Here is a 10,548-nt window from a genome sequence, read left to right as displayed (position 1 = left end):
TATCTGTGTCTTTGTAATATTCTGTATCTGTCATATTCATGCCTTTTTATCTTGAATAAATATATATATATATATATATATATATTCACACCATTCCCGATCGCACGTTACACAATCACACCATTCCTCATACACCATTACATCATTCCCCTTACACCATACACCATAGCACCATACACCTTCTACCATTGCACCATATGCCATACACCATTACACCATACACGTTTTTTGGGAAGTTTACACCATCCAAGGGCTGTATGCTTCTGACAATATTGATACGATTACAATTAATCATGAAAGTGATGACGAAGCAGACCCAAAACACTGCTTGGACACAATACTCAAGATGTCAACTCTAGCATAATTGATTTAAAACAGATAATACCTGAAGCTGAACTAGAAGCTAAAGGAAACACATATATTGTGGTTCAGTCAGTAAATACTCCAATTGATATGAATGGTGCAAAACATAACTCAAATTCTAAACAATCCTATCCTCAGGGCAAAAATGTAACAGAATTAAAGGATTACTCTCGTGAAAGCTTTGACTCTATGTTCAAGACTGCAACTAAAGATCTCAAAAATCAAGTAACTATTGCTATAGAAAAAATGTATGTACAGCACATTCACTCTTTGAATGAATATTTAACATCAGTAAATGACACAATGAAAACTCAAAATGATACATGTGTACAGATTAAAGACCTACTCATGAAATCTGATGCTTCATCAGGTCAGTAAAAGATTTAACGGGTAAATTAAATTTTACAGAAAAAGAAAATGCAAAATTGAAATTCACACTACAGAAACTTAGAAATGAAAGTTTGACTGAAATAGAAAGTTTAAAATCAATGTGTTGAAAGGCAGCATGACATAGAAAACTCCAGCTCTGTTGTAGTGGAAAGCTTGCGTACCTCTTATGCAAGTATGGTGAGTAGAATACAAGCAAAAGATCATTAAATTGAAACATTTGAGGCTGACATACGGAAACTTAAAACTGATCTTGACAAGAAAGATGAATTTATATATTCATTCAAACAACAAAGATGAAAATTGGATACAAGTACAACCTAAGAAACATGACTTCACCGAACCAAAGGCTTCTCTGAACAAACCCGAGGTCTGATTTATTGACACCTTTTTTCTAGCACAAAAGGTATTCAGCCAGACAAATTCTTTAGTTCTTAAATCCTTACAAAAAAGAGACTATTACATTGGCAGATAAAAAAAAACAAAACAAAAACAATTAGCCAGATTAGAGATCCAACAAATGTTTTTGTGCTGCATTCGCTAAGGAGTCTGCACCAGTATGTGTAAGCAATATGAAGAACTTAATTCACATATATAAGAGTCAATGCCCAACACTAAAGCTGTGGTTTCATTAGCTAACTTTTTATATGATATAACAGATTATGATATAGTACTGTTAACCGAGACACACATCGGTAAAGATGTAAATATTATCCTTCCAGAATATAAGTATTTGACAAGAAATTCTTTAATTTTACAAAAAATATTTTCTTGCGCTTGGCCTATATTATACCAGTATCATCTAGTTATATATTTCAGTCAGATGATGACCCATTAGAAACTATAGAAAAAGATATTACAGTATTAATTATTATGCTGAGATAAGTCATATAGTTCTGTGTGGAGACTTAAATGCAAGGACTGGGTCGGAATTAGATTTCATAGAGGATGATATATATGATTCATTTGCAATGGATGATGAAGAATATGAATATGAATATGATATTTGGTTACAGAAAAGGAAAAGTTATGATAATAAAGTAGATGCTAGAGCCAAGCAATTTAAAAAATATAAAAGAAGGGTGTTTAAATCAAATATTATCAAACAACTTTATAATTTGCTAACAAAGAATTCAAAAGAATATTGGAACCTTGTTAATAAATTAAAAGGGAAAACAGATGAAGCTCGGTATGTCCAAGAAATTTCAATAAATAATATCACATGGACAAAATACTTCCAAGATTTGAATTCTCTATCTGATAATAATAAATCAAAAATAAATTTATTAAATGACATACATGTAGATTTAGAAAAAGAGAACCTGTCAAATGTATTTTGGACTATAAAGTGACTAATCAGGAAATATTTAAAGCAATAACCAATTTAAAACCTGGAAAGGCATGTGGTCTAGACCTGATACTAAATGATAAGATAAAAGCTGGACAGACAGCCAATATAGGCTGTTTTTATAAACTCTTTAATTTAAGCTTTACTCATATCACTTATCCAAGGCTAGTATCACTACAAACCAGTAAAAGTCTGAAATGACCTATATATGTACTCGACTGTTCTGATTTTTACTCGACCAGTCTAAATCGGTCTGAATTTTACTTGATATTACCCGACCCCAATCTTAAACATACTTGACTGTACTGATTTGTACTTGACCTTATCTTTTCCATTGAAAAAAGTCTTAGCTATTACTCAACCAGTCTGAAACTGTCTTTACCCATTCCCAACATGTACCTGACCAGTTCTCGACCTTTTTATTTCAGTCTGAACCATTCTCGACCAAAAGTCTGAACAATACTCGAACAGTCTGAACCATACTTGACCAAATAACCTCTACTTTTTTTTTAAATTTTAACTGTTTATGTAACTTTCTTTTTAACTGACATGACAATAGCTACAATAAAGTAAAGATATATTTACAGATTTTTACATTCTTACATAATTATCACATTGATAAAATCGAAATGACGAGAATACTAGGGAGATTACAACTATATCTACACGTAAAGGACCGAGTTAAGATTGGCACAAGGCTCAAAACAGCAAATATATTGGACAAAAGACACAAACTATCGATCTAAGACTATTCACATTTGTTGAAAGCTGGTTCAAACCAAATAACAACAGCACTAATTGATAAAGCATGTTCTCCAAGACTAAAACTCAATCAATTCATATCCAGTAGATTTAGTGTAAAAACAAACATTCAATGGCAAAATAAAAGTGAATATAGGACAATACGTTTTCATAACTATATAGCAATACATATTTAGTTATTTTAAATGTATCAAAAACAAAATCAAAATCAATACAATGATAGTACCGATAAAACAAATATTCAAAGACCCTAACTATGGTGTTAAATGTATGACCTTTATGTATGATTGTAATGTTTTGCTTATTTTGGGCATAATATAAAAGAACAATTCAAGAAAAAATTGAAACATAAAAAATGATCGGCTAGACAAGATCTACAAACAAGTCAGAAGGCCGAAATTGTCAGTAAAATGTCCTGGATTGAGTATTTTAACTTTTTTGCATTGTTGGTTAAAACTACAGTCAATAGAAAAGTAATGTAAACAGATGGTGATGATGAATGGCTGTTTAACGTCCAGCGGCAAATTGAAATGCATATTCAGGACTAAATTTAAAACGTTTAATCCCGCTGCAAATGTTTGCACCTGTCCTTAGTCAGGAATCTGATGTACAGTAGTTGTCGTCTGTTTATGTAGTTCAAATTCAGGTAAAAAACACAGGGCGTTGGCTAGACCTACTTGATCTTTAAATCTGCATGAAATTAGGCATAGAGTTATCTATGAGGGTCTGGATGGGATTAACAGAATAGACCCATTTCCATTCTCAATTCAAATAATGGACAAAATCTGCAGAATAAAGGTCCAAAATTTAAAGAATAGAGAAAAATAGGCCAAAAAATAAAAAATAGAGAATAATGAGGTGCTAAAATATATAGAAAAGAGAATAATGAGCAAAATTTATAAAGAATAGAGGGAAATTGCCTAAAAGATTAAAGAATACAGAAATGAAGGACCCCCCCCCCCCCCCCCCCTTCCCCCTCCTAGATTTTGTTTTTTGTTTTGTTTATTTTTTATATATTTTTTTATACTATCTTTTTCTATTGCTTGTCTCATTCAGAGACATCCCCCTACCTACACACACAAACACACTTCCAAGTCACATCCTACACTACTGATCCACAACCAAAGGTTATGACAAAAGTTAACAACTAAATTAACTTGTACCGTCAGAGTTCGACAAACAAAGTGCTTCATGACTAATCGACAGAAGCTCGTCGTAGGGTACAGGTATTTAATTCAGTTCTTATTGGTGTACTGCATCAGAGATGAATATCGATTACACAGTTAAGTCATACTGAGTCCAGCAGAAGAACATCTTCTCAGAGGGAAGAGATGTCACAGGTACATGTACTGCTTTCAGAAGTCTTACTCTAGATCTAGTATGTATTTTTGGTTTCAAGTTAGACCTGTCCTGCATATCCGTTTAATCAGAAGATTCAAAAAGAGGAAGTAATTGAATCTTTTTTACTATGTAGTTTAAATTTCGCCGATTTTCTGGATATAAACGTAAAACGATGAACACTTTTCATGTTAAACGATTAAGGGAAAATATTGAACGATTTATACACTCAGGTAGAATGTAAAACAAAATATTCGAATATTCGAGTTTGAAATTAGCACTCGAGTACTCGAACTTCCGAGCGAGTACTCGAGTTTTCGAGTACTCGTAGCTATCACTACCTTTTACTCATTTCACACTGTACTTTTAACTATTAATATGATTTTGTTCTATGTTGTCGAATATTCGAATCTTTATTACCTTTGACTTAGAAAAACTAAATGCTAGCAGCCTGTTGGATATTGAATATCGAATAACCAACCGGTCGCTAGCTCTACCTACATAAATAGGTGAACAAACCATAATTAATCTGAATCAAATCGGGTCACACTATTATTCATTCTTTGAAAATATTGTCACTTTTTCTAATGATTTTATGTTACATATATTACCACATGAGCAATTCAAGATCACGGTAGCCTCTAGTTTAAATAAGTACGGCAAAGTGTGTTTATGATCCTACTGTTGAGAACTATTATTACAGAATAAAGAAAACCCTTTAATCAGTAATCACCACAACGAGTCATGTTGCATAGGGTTACATTGGAGTTTTTTTTACCTTTCTTTTCTATTTTTTAGTGCAAAAACTCAGATTCTACCTTTTCGAGTTACATTTTAATGCTCTTCAACATCGTATTTGTTTGGCCTTTTTAACTTTTTTGATTCGAGCGTCACTGATGAGTCTTTTTTAGACGAAACGCGCATCTGGCGCAAAAAAATGTTAATCCCGGTATCTATGATGAGTTTATTTGCTTAGATACTGCAGTTCTACCAACAAGCGTTAATCTTCACACTCCGTATTGATTTTCTCTACTTTCAGAGTCGATCGTGAATTTAACTGCAAATGATGAAAAACGATAAAAACGATATTTGCGACCATAAAATCTAAGATTGATGATGGCAAGTTAGAAATTGCGTTACGCTTAATATTCTTACTCTAAGACAATTGATTCACCGTGCCTGTTAAATTGGTGTTTAGTTGATACACAGATATAAATTTGCTGCGTCCGAAATGATTTCTGGATTTACCTACATCGTGAATGCCAAAAAGCAAATAAAAGACAAAAAAACTGGGGATTTTTAAAAAACCGAGGAACACACGTACTAAAAGATACCTAAATAAAATGCCAAGACCATCTGAGCTCAATTTTGAATGAGGGAACCGGATCCGGTGTTTCATAATTATTTATTTTAAAATTTATCAACGGAAATTTGAACAAACATAAGTTATAAATCACATCAGTGGCCTAAATTCTTGAACGACGAATCTCTCGTATCCACACACTGCTTGAAAGTGAAAATAACACTTTTGAATTATAAATTGGAATGTCGGGAAACGCTTTTATAAATTTGCCTGTAACAGGAACGCTAAAACAAAAGAAGTACAAGTCAGGGATGTTTAATAACTTGGAAAGTTATATAATTATATATATAGTAAGATCCTTACTTGAAAGACTATATAAATTGTGAATAATGCCCACTATATATATCATATATTCAAGTATATGACGGCGTCTAATCTATTCAAAATCGTGTTTAAACACGAATTGTATTATAAAAAGAGGCGGAAGATACCAAAGGGACAATCAATTTTTATAAGTCAAATAGAACCGAAAAATCCATGACAGAAAAACTATCGAAAGGACAAATAATAACCTGAAAAACACTACACAGAAAGCTAAAGACTGTGCAACACGAACCCCACTAAAAATCAGGGAGGACATCCAAGTAATTTCAATTTTAAAGTTAACTGGTATAATTCTTGAACCGTACATTAAAAACCATCAAAATCGACCTTACCCTGTATATTATAATCCAATATATTTTGTTAAAAAATCAGAAGGTTTGGACAAGCGTTTCTTTGATTATCATCCACAAACTAAACTAGCGACAGACGGAGAAGCATACGCATTAACGAACGGAAGGACATGTGCATCACTATTTATCCCTTCTATTCGAGGCTGGGATATAAAAAGGAGCAAAAGATACAAAAAAAGGAAAGTCAACTTTGAATTTTTCGAAATATTAAGGATTTTAAACACCAGAAACAGATAACCTTAAGTTAGCTGTATTTGGCAAAACCTTTCGTTATTGTAGGTCCTCAATGCTCTTTAACCTAATATCAACTGGATTTTAATCTGAGCAATAAGCGTGGTCGTGAAATTCTAAAAAAGTTTGTTCGCGGAATCGTAGACTATAAGAATGTACATACAAAATGAAGGTGTTTCTGTCTCTATCCATCTCTATTTTAATATTTCATGACATAACCTTCTGATATGCAATTATAATTTTTAATATGCTTTTAATTGTTTTATTTTTTGTTATTGTGCTTCAGGTATGTATAATAAATATAAATGACAATATACACATTCGCATATAATTATGTTCAGATAGTTTTCCAATATATCAGTCTGGGTTACTGTATTCAATCAGTCAAAATAGTATCGTTTGAATTCTTTCCATATTCTTTTGACCACTCAACCAATGTGTTATGACAATTCAATGATTTAGAGATATCACACAGCTGTATTAATGGACATTCTGGTGTCATGACAACTGCATCTAAAATTCTCCACATTTCTAACATTCTCATGGCTTGTCGAACGAGACCATCTTCTGACGAAATGATTCGACTTATATAATAGTTACTGAGGTTTAGTTTTTCTGCAATGATTTTCCAATCTCGTGCGATGACATATGCTATCTTTTCTATCCTATCATTTGTAAAATATCCTTAAAATAAAAAAATTAAGAATTCTATCAAATTCAAATTCAAGTCTGAAATGTTTGACAAAGTGATAGAATTTAGTACATAATATAATGTCAAAACGTTAAAGAAGAACACAAATCCGTTTCAAACTTCACAAACAAATTTGTATATTTACCTATGTCAAAAACACACTTAAACTTGTTTTTAGTGGTAGATAGAATGGAATTAAAATTGTCTCTGGGTACATATTACATATCAATGCATTATACATTGTATTATCGTTTAAACTAGAATTTGGATATTGATTTAGATTATCGGGTTTTCTCCATATTGATATTGTAAAATATCACCCGCGAGCCTCAATATGAACCTTTTATGCGGGTAAGCGCAGCGAGCGTGCTAAAAAGCTTCAGATTGTATCAAGCGACTGATATTTTACGATATCTATACGTAAAAAATCCAATAATCTGTTTATCGTTATATTGCTGGTCTTTTTCCCTTCCGTGCTACGCTTAACGAAATGAAGCTTTATAACGTCTCCTCGTACTGACCTCGCTGATGATTTTTCCTCAGACGACATTGTGACGTCTCTGATGATGTCGGCTCACGTCTCAAAGCGTGATACGAGATTTACGGAGCGACTGAGCTGGGTGCTGTAGGCGAAGTTAAGGACAATAAGAGCTGAGTATAGACATTAAGAAAATCTAAAGTCATTCAGTAAAGCAGTGAAATAGAATGAAGAACGACTAACCAAAAGGTGGTAGATATGACATGATGAATTGGTTAGCCTTCTGTCTGGAATCTTTTTCTGACTGTGCCTCTAGAATTTTCTCAATCTGAAATATACCATTTTTTATATTTTACCGTTCTAAGACGTACATGTACAATGTATTTCTTGATTTTGTAAATAGAGAGTTCCAAATGATTGACGATATTCTACTTATCGTAACATGGCATAATGCATTAGAACAATGACGACAAGGAACAAATTATTTGTCTTTAAAAAAAAATGTCATTTCTAATTATACACAAATCCCATATTTTGAATATAAAGGCTCTATATACTCTCATGTTGTATTTTCTGGAAAGTGACATTTTATAGAAAACACTTTGGTATGTAAATTCTTTTATTCAAAATACAAAGTAAAAAAGGCAACATTATGATTGCATCATGTTGAAACTAATATTATCGAGGCTGTCAGATATTTGACAAATATATGTACAATGTGTTTTCCTCATTTTATGTTACGTATTTTCCTGCAAACAAGCCCTGGTTTGTTCTGTCTTGTGTATATAGACAAAAATCATTCTTCACACTAAAATATTCTTTTCTGTCTTCGTAAAATAACAATTTCTGTTCCAGTGTATGTTCTTTCTTGTACATTAGAGATTTCCCCTTTATGAGGGTTTTTGCTCAACCAAGTCCGACTATACTGGTATCTAAAGATCCAATACCGCGAAAACATTTGGCTAGTGAGTTGAGACATCGACACAACGTATCGGTCAACCGATTCGTGAAGTTGACCAATTCGTGATGGTGATAAAAATATTGTCTGTAATATTTCTTTACCTTATTTGTGTTAGGATCGGAATAATGTGAAGACCATCGTAATATAAATGCTTCACATCTGTCCCTTTCTGAATCACTTGATTCGTATTCGTCTATATCTCTGATAATTTGTCTGTATGTTGGCATGTCTTGTTGTACTAAGTTTCCAGCATATGTCACCCATCTTGTCGAATAAAAATTATCAAATGTCTGTTGCCAGGCGATATGTTTTGCCAAAAGTCTAACTGTTGGAAAAAAAAACAATCTTGTATAATAAAAATGTTGATATCTTACGTTCGTAACCAATACATTAAAACCAAAACGTTAATAACAGATTTTCTATAAGAAGATAGACAACTTTGATTATCCTGACATAAATTCGACAAAATAATGTATGTCTATTTTGATATATAGTGTATACTATCTTGCTGCTCGTGTGATATTCGTATAGTGTATACTATCTTGCTGCTCGTGTGTTATTCGTATAGTGTATACTATCTTACTGCTCGTGTGTTATTTGTATAGTGTATACTATCTTGCTGCTCGTGTGTTATTCGTATAGTGTATACTATCTTGCTGCTCGTGTGTCATTCGTATAGTGTATACTATCTTGTTGCTCGTGTGTTATTCGTATTTGATTTTGTCTTCCAACTCTTTTATTTTTAGCCCCACTGGTAGACATTACGTAGACGGAGCATGCGACTGGCTATCTTTAGGGTTTTTTAAAATCTCATAGCACAGATCAATATGAATATTTCGAGATGCATTCTATTATCATTTTAAATTTGTCAGTTTGAACCTTTAACGTGTTTTGATTTCTGCATAAACACAAAATACAGTGTAATAGTACTATACACCTATTGACTGGTTATGAGGGTAATAGCAAGTTTGTTGTCCCTGAGATACCAACTATTGCTCGAGGCGAAGCGGAGGGCAATAGCTAGTTTCAAAGGGACAACAAACTTGCTATTACACTCATAAGTAGGCATCAAGTGTTTTTTTATATCGAACAAAATAACATTCTAAAAAGACTATATACATCAATTGGAAAAAAAACCAAATAGTCACATGAACATGCACAAGGTGAACTATCAATTTTTTTTTGCTCGTGTGGTATTCATCAATATTTTATTTACTGTAATCAAGACCAGTAATCCTTGTGTAAAAATTCCCGTGCATATAATAAACGCTAGCTATCATATATTACCGTACACCAAAGCAATCCCAGATTATGAAGACAACGACACACCCCCATACCATACATTTGTTATGTTTCAGTTCTTAAAATATGTCACGTAGATTTTCTTTTTCTTTTTTAATTGCTTCTGGTGAGTAATATATTAATTTGCAATCACGGAGACAGACACATACAGAGTATACCGTTTACGATATTTCAGGGTTTGACGTTGCCAAGCGCACAAATCCAAGCAGAATAGTCAATGACGTCATTGTTGTCCAATGAAAAATTAGTATGAAAAAGTACCGGAAATATGTTTATAAAGCTATATATTGACCCGGGTAATAGTCTTTGAAACTATTGACTGGCAAATAGTCTGTGCAATGAAATAGCACAAATATTTCATTCTTTTTTATATAGAAAAAACATACTGAGGTATAATAATTTCAAATAATTGCAATCAGATCCTGGACTTTGAAATCAATCATTTTTGAAGATTCTACTCTCAAGATTTTGTATCAGCACAAGACTCACAAAATATAAATAACGTCAAATAACACTGAAAAGACGTAATTTTTCCCAATGGCATCTGGATCACCAGAAAGATACATGTATCGTCCAATCTTAAAGTTATATAAGACTAATATGCTAGCTATATAATAGAATTTTTACAAATTTACTTTCACGGTACTACA

The 10,548-nt window shown here is 32.5% G+C and overlaps 1 protein-coding gene across 1 annotated transcript in view; it reads right to left on the bottom strand.

The window, feature by feature from the left end:
- Positions 1-6,625: 6,625 nt before the first annotated feature.
- The window catches only part of LOC127701130 (uncharacterized), a 28,897-nt gene continuing 24,974 nt past the window's right edge, over positions 6,626-10,548 (bottom strand). The window contains exons 14-16 of the mRNA XM_052204921.1: positions 8,698-8,921; positions 7,879-7,963; positions 6,626-7,150 (exon numbers count right to left, since the gene is read on the bottom strand). Of these exons, the coding sequence (XP_052060881.1) occupies positions 6,843-7,150; positions 7,879-7,963; positions 8,698-8,921 (617 nt within the window). The 3' untranslated portion in view covers positions 6,626-6,842. The remainder of the gene's footprint in view (positions 7,151-7,878; positions 7,964-8,697; positions 8,922-10,548) is intronic.

The sequence above is a fragment of the Mytilus californianus genome, unplaced genomic scaffold, assembly GCF_021869535.1.
Source record: "Mytilus californianus isolate M0D057914Y unplaced genomic scaffold, xbMytCali1.0.p SCAF_5, whole genome shotgun sequence".
In the NCBI taxonomy this organism is placed as follows: domain Eukaryota; kingdom Metazoa; phylum Mollusca; class Bivalvia; order Mytilida; family Mytilidae; genus Mytilus; species Mytilus californianus.
This window is presented reverse-complemented; position numbering and strand designations above follow the sequence as displayed.